Source organism: Setaria viridis, chromosome 3, assembly GCF_005286985.2.
Source record: "Setaria viridis chromosome 3, Setaria_viridis_v4.0, whole genome shotgun sequence".
Taxonomy (NCBI): domain Eukaryota; kingdom Viridiplantae; phylum Streptophyta; class Magnoliopsida; order Poales; family Poaceae; genus Setaria; species Setaria viridis.
This window is the reverse complement of record NC_048265.2, coordinates 35,546,444-35,561,932: the sequence shown is the minus strand read 5'-3', so window position 1 is coordinate 35,561,932 and position 15,489 is coordinate 35,546,444. Positions and strand designations below refer to the sequence as shown.

General features: G+C 45.1%; 1 protein-coding gene across 1 annotated transcript; it reads right to left on the bottom strand.

Moving 5' to 3' along the window:
- Positions 1-4,588: 4,588 nt before the first annotated feature.
- Positions 4,589-5,082, bottom strand: LOC117849217 (uncharacterized). Its single transcript, XM_034730786.1, has 2 exons — positions 4,774-5,082; positions 4,589-4,684 (listed from the first exon to the last, which is right to left on the bottom strand). The coding sequence occupies exons 1-2, from the start codon at positions 5,080-5,082 to the stop codon at positions 4,589-4,591; spliced, it is 405 nt and encodes a 134-aa protein (XP_034586677.1).
- Positions 5,083-15,489: the final 10,407 nt, after the last annotated feature.

The window sequence follows — 15,489 nt, the reverse complement described above, 5'->3', positions numbered from 1 at the left end:
TCCTTGAAGGTACCTCCTCCACTGTAACCAAGTGGTTTTCTAGATTTACTGATTTTTGTAGGATTTGAAGTGGCTAGGGTTAGATTAGGTTTTGGGTTGGAATGGTGGTTTGAAGTACGAATCGGCCATGAATCGGCCATTGTTAGGTACGTTGTATCGTTGCATTGATCGATTGTAACGCTTGTATTGTATGTTCGGATTTAGACAGATTTTGATGGTGTAGATGTTGAAGTTATATTGGAGAGCTTGAATAAATGAAATGTAGCTTTAGGGATGTATTTATAATTCAAAAATGGTTGATTGATGTTGAAGTTAGTAATGGAAAAGTTTGGTTGTTGATAAACATGTAGCATATTAGAATTGATTAGAAATGATTATTGCTTAATGGAAATGTAGAAGTTATGAATTATGCCATATGGTCGAAGTTTTGTTTCTAAAATTTATTTTGATATTTGATTTAGAATGATGGCGCAACATCTGTGGTATCCACTCCTTGAGATGTTCTACGATGAACACCACCGTGGGAGGAAGCTTGAAGAGCGTGTAGAAGTATGTGAGCTTCAAGTTTATAAAGTTGTAGTTAATCTTGTCACGGAGGATTGATAGTAATGATATATTGACAATACATTTTTGTTTGCGGGCCCATTGATGGTAGCATTTTGGTTTGATTACAAGAATAAAGCATACTACATGATTGTGCAAGGTATAATGATACAGTGCTGGGTGCTCAATCACCGGTGACTGACCAACCGACGGATCACTCCCGCGCTACAGCGATGACCTGCCTGCCGACGCTCCGCGCTCTTGAAGATGAGATCCCGATCGACGAGCGACTTAATGGAAATTGGAAGGGGAATCGGAATATCTTCCGTACAAATGAAGCACTTGTCCGATCAGCCAGATGTGACATGACATGAGCGTTTTAAAACTTAAAACAACACTGTTCAGAGGAGAGGAGTGGGCTGACGAGGTGTTTGGATGGATGGACTAACTTTTAGTTCGGATCACATCGGATGGATGGACTAACTTTTAGTTCGGATCAAATCGGATGTTTGATACCAATTAGAACGTGAACTAATTATGAAATTAATTGCATAAATTGCATAAATGAGGGCTAATTTTTGAGACGAATCTGTTAAGCCTGTTTACTCTAACATCACATGGGCTAATCATGAACTAATTAGGCTTAATAGATTCATCTTGCGAATTAGCCCTCATTTATGCAATTAATTTTATTATTAGACTATATTTAATACTCTTAATTAGTGTGCAAATATCTGATGTGACAGGACTAAAGTTTAGTCCGGAGTATCCAAACACCCCCTGAATATCCTGGTATGAACCGGGACTTGCGGTGGATGTTGCGCGGCACGGCGACACAGGTGTTAAATGAGACCAAATCACCGTGGTTATTGCGAAGGCTACTGCCACGTCAGACTGTCGGACTCCAACATGAATCTCCTTTTTCCTAGGAGAACATCGTTTTATCCGCGCGTAGGGCGTCGACAAGTGACAAGCACCGTGCATACGAAGAGGTCCATCAGCGACGGTGAAGTGCAGCAACGAGGGAGAAGGCCGTGATGAGGAGACTGTGTGTCCTCGCTGTGTGTCTCTAAGGGCACGTTTCACAGCCTGAACTGTCTCAGCTAGGCTCGAGTCAGCCTAGCCATATCCATGGAGTGCGGAGATTCAGCTAGGCTCGACTCAGCCTAGTCATGTCCATTGAGTGCAGAGATGTTGATCAAATATGCAGCCAATGGTACTGGTTAGATTGTGAATTTGTTTGATAGGCTGCATAATGAAGTGGGCTTACCCAAGCCCAGCCTTGAGGGGGGTCGGGCTGTGCGGCCACCCTGGGCCACCAAAACAAAGGGCCCCCTCCTAGGTACAGTAGGCTGTGTGTAGGCCCAAAGGACAAGCACTGCTGAGCAGCGTAGGCCAGAAGCCACGCGAGTCCCCTGCTGAACCAACAACCCGATTCGTTGGCCCTCTGCCTGAGCTGCGCAGCATGTGCGACTCCTCTCCTCCTCGCAGCATGATGCTCTAATCTGATCTCACCCGCAGCGTGCTAAAACAGCGGCAACTCCCAGGCCGTTCAGTGCGCTGCAGCTGGCTGCCACTGCTGGCTTCAGCTGCTTCCGCGCGGTAGCAGCAGCTGCCTGGCTGCCGCTGCTGGCTTTAGCTGGAAGCGGCGGTAGCAGCAGGTGGCCACCGCTGGTAGCTGCTGCTTGGGTTTTTCGGCTGTTTTCGTACCGATGCGTTGCTACATTTCAAATTTAATAAATTTGTAACGATCTACAACATTCAAATTTTGTCGCGCAAACTTAACCAACACAATTGAAGGTATGAACATACAGAATAACTAGTACAATTGCTTACATACACATTACAACACAAACATACACAACATACGCGTACATTTACATCAAAGAGATTCCTGCCGCAATCCAGTGTCGTACACTAGCCATTTACATCAAGTAGCATTTGCTGCCACCCATGCGGACACCCCATAGTCCAGAGTTCGCGCCATGTTCGAACCTGCAGTACTTGCATCAGCAAGGTCCAGCAAATAATTGTGGAGCACGAAGCAAGCAATAACGATCTTCGTTTGCTGCTCTCGAGAATATAATGGAACTTGCCGCAGAATATGCCACCTAGATTTGAGCACGCCAAATGCTCGTTCGACAACATTGCGAAGACTGTAATGGTGGAAGTTGAATTTCTCCTCCAAAGTGTCCGCCGCTCTTCTGCTAAATTCCTCCAAATGGTATCTGGTACTTCGATACAGCCCCAGATAGCCTTCATGAACTGCGTACCCCGAGTCGACCAAATAATATCTTCCTACGAATAATCAAAAATATTCACCATTAGTGCACCAATTTTTGCAATTGCAGCGTCATGTGCGTAATTAGGCAAGTACCATACCTGGAGTGGATGCGGGTAGTTTGGTGCCTCCATACACTCCTGCAACACTGACATGTCATGACAGGATCCTGCCCTCCCCGCTCCTACGTACGTGAATTGCATGTCCATGTCCACTATCGCTAACACATTAAAGCTTGTCCACCCTTTTTTTGTTAATGAAATCCAAACGGGACTCACGCCCAACTTGTACGGGAACGTGTGTTCCATCTAGAGCACCTATACACCCATCAAAGAACGGTGCATATTGGTTCAGCCTATGATTAACCTTCGAGTACGCAGGATCCTTTGGAGCGATTACTGTCTGGGCAAATGAAAACATTACATTTGCCACATGCGCCATCTTCCTACTAACTGTGTCTAAACTCCGGTCAAATCTATCTCTAATTTGACGACAAGCCTGTTGTGTCGCATACGCCCACACGAACATACCTAAAGCCTCAACAGATTCTACCCCTTGTGACGATTGCAATCCATGATTGGTAACCAAGATGTCATGCAACTGAAGGAATGCGTCGGGATACATACGAAAATTGTCGAAGCACCTCAAGCTTTCCCGCAGATTGAGCTCAACCCATTGCCGTCTGGTCATGCGTGGCAACTCCACTGGCGGGTTCACCACAGGACGCTGCCTTCTGTTCACCTCCACATATGCGGCCCCAGCTGCTGCTACACTCGCCAGCTCATACACGATAGAGCTGCACTCACTGCCGGTGTCACTATTTGGTTCCTCAGCACTACTCATACTTCAATGAACCTGTGCATGCACAAGCGGAAGGGCATCAGCAAACACACCCTACACATTTCTAGTTGCACCACATTTTACAGATGCATTTTTTTCAAACCTGTCAAGCGCCAGTGAAGTTGTCTCTCCACCTTACTTCAGGTCCACCAGAATAAAACCAATCCTCCTCCTAGTTTCCTGCTGAGGGCCTCCAATGAGCTAACCAACTTCCTATCAAAGGACGTAGACAACAGACATCAAAATTCCAAACCACTATTAAGACAAGTGTTCTGACACAAGTTAAAAAAATTACTGATGAACTACTGATCATGGGCGACATTAAACTTGAAAGAAATTTAACTTGCACTACAACGCAATGTTCATGGAACAGGACACGTTACATAAGCAAACATTATTGTTTCAACCCATAAGCAAACATTATTATTTCAACCCATCAGTACACATCACTAGAATAAAACAAAGTCATGCCACAATCACTCTACTTGTTCAACATGTCCCAGTTGAATTGTATCCAATTCAGTCAGCCCTCTTTCGTTTTCATCTTCGTGAAGGCCCTTCGATATGTTGAGTTCCTAGTACATAAATAAAGTGCTTGGTAGTAAAGCGGAGACCCCTCCTGTAGACCATCTTCTTCTATAAGCTGCATTGCACGGTCCATTTTCTCCTATTCACGGTCACCACGTTTCTGGCTCCTGTTTGCCACAGTTTCAGAAATGTCTGATGTAGTCCTCCAAGCTGCCACTTTTCTTTTTCGGAGGACTGTCAACGGAGATTTCCTGGGACGGCCATTTGGACAAGTTATGAGCACTACTAGCAGCTATGGGGTCCTGGTACAAGTCCGCCGCATTAACCTCAGTCCCCACGCTAGGTGTCGCCTCGCGAATACCTCCTGCCGTCAGCAAGGTGCCCCTGTCTTGGGGGTCACGGCCATAACAACTCATACAATTCATCAAGGAATGGTAGTGGCTTAATAGAACTCGGCTGGGAACTCGACTGGGCAGCACCAGCACTGGTTTCCTGCAATGACGAACAGTAAATGTCAGTACCAAAAATATGTTGCTACAAATAAGATGAGGAATAACTTATGGGACTATCATAGGACGTACCGCTTCTTCATCATCCCAAAAGCTGGGATCAGCTGCAACACCACCAGTTTGTTTGTCACGCCCTAAACCAGATTGGATCTGCGAGTCCCTCCAGCTTAGGAATGCTCTCCGCAGGGCGTTGAGCTTGTTCTGCAGCTGCTTGTTGCCCAAATTCATCCCAATCTGTTGGTTGAAGCTGCGGTACACGTGCTTCCATCCCAACTTAGTGAGGCATCTGTTGCTCCAATTGAATTGGTTCTTCTCAGCAATGCATAAGTCCAGCAAAGTTTTTGTCGTGCCCTCATCCCAGTTGGCACGGTTGCAAGCCATCTGAGTACACAACAGCTGCAATTATATTGCACCGAAGTACGGATAACCAGGAGGCATACAAGTACACAATCTCAGCATCAATGGATATGTTACTTGCCTTAGCAGATGTCTTGACACGGTTGTGGCGGAAATTGTACGGACAGACCGGTGGGGGAGAGCACGACGAAGTGGATGACGATGCCAGTGTAGGCACCGTAGGGAGTTCGTCGCGGGTGGGCTGCTACTAGGCTTGTAGCAGACGCCTGGAAAGGTGAGAAAACCAAAAACAGGCACATCACTTTAGTTCACTGAGTTGTAGAAAAGTTTGGGAGTTTAAGCTGAAGAACATGCCGGAAGCGCAATGCACACAAGTGATACCATCATGACCATAGACAGAACTAGGTAAACATAGATTACATGCTCATGGTCTCTAGTATGATCAAACATGTCATGTATGTCAGTGTGTCATGATAACGCAGTTATGAGGTCATACATGTATAGCAAATTTGTAGTAGTTCAACATCAAAGTACAAAAATGGAGCATGTGCACCCAAGTAGCAACAGCAAGCTAAAAATTTATAATGCTAATGCATAGAACACGCAAGCATTAGAACACAAACTTCATAATCACAGGCAGTTCGACAGGGCAGTTCATCATAATTTGTAATGCTAATGGCACTTGAACAACAGCGTCAGGCGTACCTGGGTGACCAGCACCTGTAGTTTGTAGGGGGCCGGAGGGGGGGTGCGGGGGGGGGGGGGGGGGTGGAGGGGGGCACGGGGAAGGACGTGGCGGCGGAGAGCTCGGATCCCGGCTGCCATGCTAGCCGGCGACCTTGCTCCCTAGCGGCGGCGTTGACCCCCGATGCGGCGGCGCTGCGGTGGGGCGGAATAGCCCGCCGCCGGCAAGGAAGAGTCCTCCCGTACTCCGGTGATTATAGCCCTCTTGCTACTTGCCCGACGCAGGGAGGTGGTCGCCGCGGACGAAGCACGAGGGACCGCCGGTGGCGGAGAGCGGTCGAGATTTAGGAGCGACGACGGCGGAGCGCCGTCAAGGGGGCGGGAGCGGGGGAGATTTCGGAGCGACGGCGGCGGAGAGCGGGCGAGCGAGAGGGAGCGGGCGAGTGGAGGGAGCGACGGTGGCGGAGACCGAGCAAGAGCACGGGAGCGGGCGAGCGGTGGGAAGCGGGCGAGATCTAGGAGCGCCGGCGCCGGAGAGCGGGCGACAGCATGGGAGCAGGCGAGCGGCGGGAGCGCCGTCGGCAGAGAGCGGGCGAGCGGCGGCAACGACAGCAGCGGAGAGCGGGCGAGATCTGGGAGTGCCGGTGGCGGAGACCAGGCGACAGCGTGGGAGCGGGCGAGCGACAGCGTTGGAGAGCGGGCCAGATCTAGGACCAACGGTGGCGGAGAGTGGGCGAGAGCGCAGGCGCGGGCGAGCGGCGGGAGCGATGGCGGCGGATCGGGGGCGAGAGCTAGCGACCGGGCAAGAGGAAGGTGAATCGATAAGGACGCCAGGAGATAGCAGGACAAATGAGCCTCTTCACGTCGGTGCCATCAGCCGCTCGAACGGCTTCAAGCAGCGCACCGAATGGCTGGGCTAAAAAGCCCAGGCGGAAAAAGCCCAGCCGAAGATTTTCAGCGCTGCCGAATGGGCTGTCCGTTTTCTTTGATGCTGACGAACTTGCTGAGTCACCTATTGTGCGCCCTATGCCTTAACGCTAGCGTAGGTTATCAATTGGTGTGTGATGATTAATACTTCGAGCCTTTGATTAATAGTGATCAAAGTTGCCCATTCTCTGCTGCATGGTAAGACTGAACATTGGTTAGGGTGAATATTATTTGGATTTGTGAGTTCCATTTGATTATCTATAATATTCCATTGAGTTCATTAGCTACTTATTTTTAGCTTTGCCCTAGTTTTTAATTACTGATGTGTTAAAAAAATTGTAGAAGTAAACTTTAAGGTAAAATGTATATGATTTTGTGGTGCTATTTTTCGATGCACTTAAGTGTTTATAAGTACATTTCATTTATATATTGTTGCTGATGCTGCAACCATACAAAGAGCCCAAATTTTTAGTCTCGACCAAGGCAACCAAAACCTCAGGACCGGGCTAGGCTTACCTTGCATTAAGAAAGTGGTAAATTACAACCGTCTTCCTCCTTTGTTCTTTCATCTTCCATCAAACTCCCCGCCGTTCTAGCGCCATTGCACACTCAACTTCCTACCGCGCGCCGTCGCGGCCTCCGCGCCGTCATGACCCCATTCCACGAGGCCGGATCCCATGCCCCGCCGTGGCCACTGCGCCGCTACGAACGCATCCCACGCCCCACTGCGGCCTCCGCGCCGCGGTCTCCTCCCCACACGTGCCACCCCGCCTTCAGCCGCCAAACCCGATGGTCACCGCCGGTTGCGAACCCTCTTCCTCCAACGATGCGAGCTGCCATGGGCACCTCTCCTCCTCCCCGCATAGCTCCATGGCTCCTGTAGACCCCGCGCGCTGCTGCGGCTTCCTTGGCCCCGTGGCCTCCCCTAACCCGCGCGCCTTCACGGCGTTGACCTGTGGCCTTCCCGGACCCCACGCACCGCTGTGGCTTCCTCGGCCCCTGTGGACCTCACCTCTCGCCCCGCCTCGCCTCGCTGTGCACCTTCACCTGTCACTCGCCCAACTGCACCCCCGCCACAGCCCTGGGGACGTAGACGACAAGGCTCCCTACCACCGGTTCGTCAGTGTTAGATAGGTGGATCCCTGTGGCCATGCGCTGCCTCACATCTTATGAAGTGTGTGCGGTGCGCGGGGAAAAAACGACCGAGGGTCATGGCAATGGCCCCTTCGAGCCTGCACCACGTGGAACAAACGACCAATTTTTACGTTCCATGTTATGCAGGCTGGACAGCCTCTTTTACATCTGCTTGGGCCTAGCCCGTGACCCCATACAGGCTAGCAAACAAGTCAAGTTGTAGCAGCCGACCCTGGCCCACCACTCGTCAAGTCTACCAAACGCCCCCTAATGCACCACGAGAGCTGCGTGGCTGAGCCGAAACGAGCACACTCCAAGGCTACTGCTGGGTGCTGGGTGCTGGGTTATATATGTTTAGGTAGCTATCTTCCGAGATGGATAGGATTTCTCGCGCACTCCTCTGGACTCGGCCCAACCGAGCGTACGCTCAGACTTAGTTTTCACGATCACATTGTGCCCGTTTGCAGCCCGGCCGGCTGGCCGCACCAAATTTCTTTTTCTAGAGAAAGCCCCAAATATATGTCGGTCAATTTTTTTCCCGGATATTGAATAAAAACAACATCTATACATATATACATATGACATGAATTGTAATCATTCAACCACTTAACCATTAGAAATTTAAACTACCTTATACTTAATAACACTTGTGGAAAACGGGCTTTTAGTTCCGGTTGGTAGGGAGCAAATCTCTCGAAAATTCATACGGGATAAACCAATCGAGATAGGGGGGTCTTTAGTCCCGGGTCATTCAATCAGGACTAAAGCCCTCCATGGTTTTAGAGCCTGCCACGCCAGGCGCGGGATAGGGGCCTTTACTCCTGGTTGGTTTTACCAACTGAAAATAAAGGGGACCCCTTTAGTCCCGGTTGAGTTTTCCAACTGGAACTAAAGTTCTGCTTGAAATTTCAGGCGCGCAATGCAGGCGCCTGCATCGTGCCCGTAATTTCATGTATCACGTACGTACACCTTTAGTTAACCTTTAGTAGTTGAGACTTTTTTTATAATGAAATCAACTAGTATTTAAACGAATAAAACTAGTATTTATACAATTACTATATATATACAATTCTTAGTATATATATACAATTGTTAGCATACTATACAAATCTTAGCGTATTATACAAATCAAACTATCTACGATCTTCCTGTCGAGGTGTTGCTCGGAGCGTCTAATTTTCGTCCATCGTAATAAAATTCTCCTTGTGGATTTACTACCTCGTCCATCAAGAATCCAATGAATCTTCACATATGGCCGCTACTTTTTCTTGCTTCAAGAGTCCCTGTTGAATATTTAACATCTATAATTTCGAAACATGCGAATTTTACACGAACAATTAAATATAAGGAGGTAGAAAATAATTAACTATTTATAGTTTTATTTTACATACTTTATAGTTGTGCGGCGGCGTCTTTCCCTTGGGTCCCGCAAAACTGTGCATGTGCTCACAGACGTAGTAGCCACATAGATTATTCCCGGGTTCTTGTCTTAAGCACTTCAATGGGAAAAAAACAAGTTATGAACTATTCATGTTATAGAATGTACAAAATGTGCAGATTTCATACGTACTGGGAAGTCTGTGTTCGATGTAAGTTTTTTTTTGAATGGACCTTTGTGTGTCCTGATGAATTATCTCCATGCGCTGCGGATTAAAATAATGAATGATATAGTGTTAGGTGAAAATTTAGGAAACAAACTTTTGTATAGAGATAAAGGTCCAGAATTATTACAATCCTAGCATGTCTTGTATGTCTTGGTACTCCACCGAATCTTTCCTCAATGAATAGAAGATAGTGACGTGGCTTATTCCAGGCTCAATTATAATGAGGATCCAATGGTAGCTGCGTATGTAAATGTTCATATATATTAGAGCTAACTAACATTAATCCAGTAAGAAAAAAGAAAATAAAAATAGACGGTATACACACACTTACTTAAAGTTGTATGGAAATAGTATGAAATCCTTGAATTTTTGTTTGTCTAGAAAAATTGTATACTTCCACCAAGGTTTTGTCCGACGCATCCTGTATCTTTTTTTGGTTAACTATGGATGGATCCATGAAGCCAACATGGAGGTACACTTCTCGTCGACACATCTAAATTAGCATCCTACGTAAAATGGAAGACGAAGTTAGTACGGTGACGCACACATAAAAAATAATGATATGAGCCAAAATTGACATGTAGATAAACAGACACTTACAGAACCCAAGCACTGATCAGAGAGACGTTCAGGGAATCATGATGGTACACTTCGTATATATCCTTGAATTCTGGCCATAGGACTTTCTCGCCTCCCCCGTAAAAATCTATTGGTTGTACCTTAAGGCCGAACATCTCCCTCGAGTCGGCGGACAACTTCATGTACCATTGATAGAATTCGTACATCTTTGTTGATATCTTCCGTACCAACTCAGACCTTACCAGAGGCTTGCCTAGCTCAAAGGTCCATCTCGATTCAACTGGCGGTGCAGCTGGCAGCTCAACTTGCCCTAAACATTCATCAAGTCCTGTTTCTTCCATGAATTTCAATACTTGTGCTTGTTGATCTAAGGACATCGCTGCTATCTTTTTAGTGTCTTTTTTTCTGTAGATGCCCGAGGTCGGGGACAACACCACTGGAAGATGACTTTCCTTTCTTTTTTCTCCTCTCATCAGCCTTGACTAACGCCCATTCGTAGTTCGATAGTAGTGTATTCTCTTCTTGGCTCCTTCTTGCATCTTGATAAAAAATTTAATTCTCTTCGATCTACTGACGGTGGCTCCATCTCCCTTGCTTTTTTTCTTCGGTCTGTTTCTTGAACCACTCCCTGACCTCTGTTTGGATTTCGGCCCAGTGTTCGACGATGACCCATATGGACGACCTCCTTATGGTACCTCAAATACATGCAGTCCGTGTCATCTAAACAATGGGTGTAGGCCCAATATCCCTTGTTTGTCTGTCCCGAAAGGTTACTTAGTGCAGGCCAATCATTAATAGTTACGAACAACAATGCTCGTAGGTTAAAGATCTCTTTTCTATCCTCACCCCACACACGTACACCTTCTTCCTTCCAGAGCTGTAAAAGTTCATCAACCAATGGTCTTAGGTGCACGTCAATGTCGTTGCCGAGTTGTTTTGGGCCTTGGATAAGCGTCGGCATCATAATGAACTTCCACTTCATGCACAGCCAAGGAGGAAGGTTGAACATAGATAGGGTCACAAGCCAAGTACTATGACCACTACTCAACTCACCGAATGGATTGAATCCATCAGTACTTAAACCAAACCTTATGTTTCTTGCATCACTTTCAAAGTCCGGGAATGCTCTATCAATAGATCTCTATGGGCCCCATCAACGGGGTGTCTCAGGATCTCATCTTGCTTACGTTCTTCTTTGTGCCATCCCATCAACTTAGCATTCGCCTTGTTCCTGAACAAGTGCTTCAAGCGTGGTATTATAGGAACATACCACATCACCTTCGCGGGAACTCTCTTCTTGGGAGGCTGCCCCTCGACATCACCAGGATCATCTCGCCTGATCTTATACCTAGCGCTTCGCACATGGGACAAGCATCCAGTTTCTCGTATTTAGCACCACGATAGAGGATACAGTCATTAGGGCATGCATGTATCTTCTGAACCTCCAATCCTAGAGGGCAAACAATCTGTTTAGCTTCATATGTTGTGGACAACAATTCATTATTCTCGGGAAAAATCTTCTTGACAATTTTCAACATTCCCTGAAATGCCTTACCGGACACACCATTTTTGGTCTTCCATTGCATAAATTCTAGTGTGTTACCCAGTTTCTTATGGCCCTATTGGCAATCTAGGTACAACAATTTTTTGTGATCATCTATCATGCGTTGCAACTTTGCTGCTTCCTTCTCAGTTTCGCAATTTCTGTGTGCATCCCATAGCACTTGAGCAAGGTCATCAGTAGGGCCATCTTCTGCAAACTCATCTTCATCAGCCTCGCCCATAATAGTATCTACAAAAGCTTGGCTAGCAGCCCAGTTCGGAATGTTGTCATCATCCTCCTCCTCTTCGTTGTCTTCCATTACAACCCCTCTTTCGCCGTGCTTGGTCCAAACCAATTAGTTAGGCATGAAACCATATCTAAACAAGTGGCTATGAATAGTCCCTAGGAAGCCTATGAATAGTCCTTCTTATTACTGTATTGGAAGCATAGACAACATATGAACCCGTTCTCTGGCTTGTTCACTTTGGCCACTTCGAGAAAATAATGCAAGCCATCAAAAAACTCCTTGCTCCATCTGTTCGCATTATACATCCATTGCCAGTCCATCTGCATTGTATTACACATGAAAATGGATTACATGAAATATATTGTTTCTTTATCCTTCAATGATTACAAATATTAGGTTCTCTTGTTGCGAATAAGTGTGTCATTTCCATTTTGCATCAAAATTCATCTTTACTTGCCTATTGATGGTTATTTGAAACGCTTTACAACTTATCTACATGCTATTCACGATTGAAAGCATGGCAAACTTTGTAGTGCAAATGATGCTGAAAGTTTAGATATAGATAGAAATACACATATTTAAATTTCAGATCAAACAACATGATATACTACGACAAACCATCCACTGAGTACTATTTAGGGGGACTTTAAGCATCCTTGGGCAGTGAAGATGAAGGTTCCACTGACCCAGCCTCATCCTGTGGTTTATTTGTGCCTCCTGCAACGGTAGTACTAGGTGGATGTGAAACACCCAGGACTGGCGGTGTAGCATAACGATCACCAAAAGGAGGTTCTTGACCCGCTGCAATAGCATATTCATGATATCTTTGCAAATAACGAAGCATTGCTTTCTCCCACGTGCTCATTTTCTTCAGCTTCTCATGAGGGCCAACTATGGTTTTCTCCTTGCCACGAGAGGAACAACGATCGCCCTCACCATCCCCACTACCTCCAGCAGCAGAAGCCATCTCTATGTACAAAAATTCATACCTTAGCACTACAGAACTTGTTGAACTTGCAGACCATGATCATCTCAGCGAGCATTTCTCCACTGGGCGCTGCCGTACTTCGCCATGGAAGAGCTCCAATTCTACGAGGAAGGGGACACGGTCTTCCACGATGTCCGTTGCCGCTCTTCCTTGTAGAATCGGAGCTCCTCCTTGACGTCCGTTGCTGCTCGATGGAGAACATGCTCGCCGAGATGAACATGGTATGCAAGTTCAAGAAGTATGGATTTGAAAAATCATATTGAATTTGACAAGATAAACCATCTAGATGAAGGAAGCATCATTCTTAAACCACTATAAGGATACATACTATATATGACACATATGACATACTTATTTTTTCCTCATAATTAATATTAAAATTCTCTCCATTCTACCTCATATTTACTCTCCATTCTCGCTCACATTCTAGCTCAAAATCCTCTCTATTTTCTATGTCACATTCTAGCAAATAAACTATCCATCTCCATTCTACACATCCAGTTGTTTTAACTAATACGAATCGTATATAACAAGCAAACTATCCATCACATTCTAGCTCAAAAACATGTATAAATACAAATCCTCTTCATTCCCCCTCTTTCTAACAAGCAAACTCATTTTTCTCCCTCTCTAAAGTATAAAACAAAGCATAACAACAATAAATGAACGAAGAATGAAGTAGCTAACCTTCACAACACTTTGGATAAGTGAAATCTCCATGGAAATGAGGAAAAAAATTGGAGCAGCACCTCCCCTAGGCTTGCTTCGGCGCCATCGAGAGGAGGTGAAGCTCTCTGCCTCTGTGGACTGGACTGGCTCGAGCTGGAGGAGGAAGAAAGACTTGTGTCTTGGGATTTAATGGGGGATGAGTTTTTATACCTGTTTAAAATTCCAACCGGGACAAAAAGGAACACCTTTTGTCCCTGTTGAAGTTTACTCCCAGTTGGAACCACCAACCAGGATAAAAGCGCAACCCTTTTGTCCCGGTTGGAATTACCAATTAGGAGTAAACGCCTCCAACCGGAATAAAAGGGGGACGCCGTCGGTGGCTGGGAACTAGCCGTTACAATCAGGATTAAAGGGAGGGCTTTAGTTCCGGTTGGAAATACCAACCAGGACAAAAGCTCCACCCCATTTCAGCCTACTATGGTGCGCCCTCTTTTGTCTCGGGTCAACTTTAAACCGGGACAAAAGGGAGCGTATGGAAGGTGAGTTCTAGTAAGAAGCAAATTAATAATAAATGATAGTTAAACTATCATCTACTGTTAATCCCCTTGGCAAATCAGCCAATGTCTCTTGGGCATAACTGGAATACATGATATTCTAGCTTATCACATACATAAACTAGTAGAGTAGCCAAATATAAACCATGGTTACTGTCTTACTCACTATGCTATAGAGTCGCACATGCAATGTAATTATGTGAAATATTTTAAGATTTACCCTAGAACCATTATTTAGGGAATAATATTTTCGAATTAACAAATATGTGGGAAAATATTATTAGAGCTGCAAAGAAAAATGAACACGTAAAAGAAAAAAAATGAAAAAGGGATCTAAACCATGAACAACACCTAGGACAACGTTGGATAATGGGCCGCATCCATGAGCTCCCGGCCCTGCACTGCCACAGCAGTACAGCACTGAGCAGCCAACAGCAGGGCAGGACATTTTTAGTCCCACCTCGCAAAGACAACAAGCAGCGGTTCCCAGTTTCCCACTGAGTGCTGTAAATGAGACCAAGGGGCAGCCGTTGTATGTTCGTCGAGCACTGGATGCTGTGATTAGCATTCTGGCGTGGGCCACGGCTTATATTTGAAATTAACTTAGGTAATACTAATAACAAATATATATGGTCCAGGTATTATAATCATTAAATAATAAATGATACAAATATTTAAATATTATAAACGGATGTTAATACGGATATGCATACAGATATATCTGAATAAATGCCAGATATCCATTATCTCCCATATATGCATTCAGATATATCCAAATAAATGCCTCTCATAGATATCGAGCATCTTGTATTCGAATATGATATCACTAAAAGTATAAAAGTATCATGATAATCGAAAAATTGTTCGGAGATCCGAAAAAATAACCAGATTGCTATTCGATCATATCAGTCCGTCCGTACCTTTACACTTCTAGTCTTCGGTTGATGGTCATTAGCATGTATGATTCTTTTTTTTTCTAGTTAAGGATGTATGCAGCCTATGCAGAGGCCGTGAGTGTTTGAAGTTCATTGTATCATCTTGACATCAATAAAGCTGCCATTTAAAAAAAGAAGAGGGAAAAAAGGTGCATGCTATGCTGGATCATTATGCGCTCTAGCTAAATGGTTACATCTCGGATACAAATTTGAGATGGCATGTAGATTCTAGATTTCCACTTTTAGGTAACATAGAAAAAGAGCAGAGAATGTCAGCTAGCACGTTGATATAAGTTCATCTTTGACATATTTCAACATTAAATAATTCATCGCTTCAAAAATAACATTAAATAATTCTTCAACTTTAAATTCATGAGGAAACACTACTTGTTAAAAACTCCAATAATCATGTCTAATACTTCATCCATTCTGAAATATAATTCTTTTAGTTTTTTTCTAAGTTAATTTTTCTAATTTTGACTATGTGTATTAAAAAGTTATATTAACATTTCTCAAGAGATATTTTGTAGTGAATTATTTAATGAAACTAACAGTTTTTTTATATAG

Excerpts from the sequence above, each read along its gene's own strand:
- LOC117849217 (XM_034730786.1), bottom strand. The coding sequence starts at position 5,082 with ATGGCTTGCAACCGTGCCAACTGGGATGAGGGCACGACAAAAACTTTG. Across the intron at positions 4,685-4,773 it reads TTTGGGATGATGAAGAAGCG|GAAACCAGTGCTGGTGCTGC; the intron begins GTACGTCCTATG and ends TCGTCATTGCAG.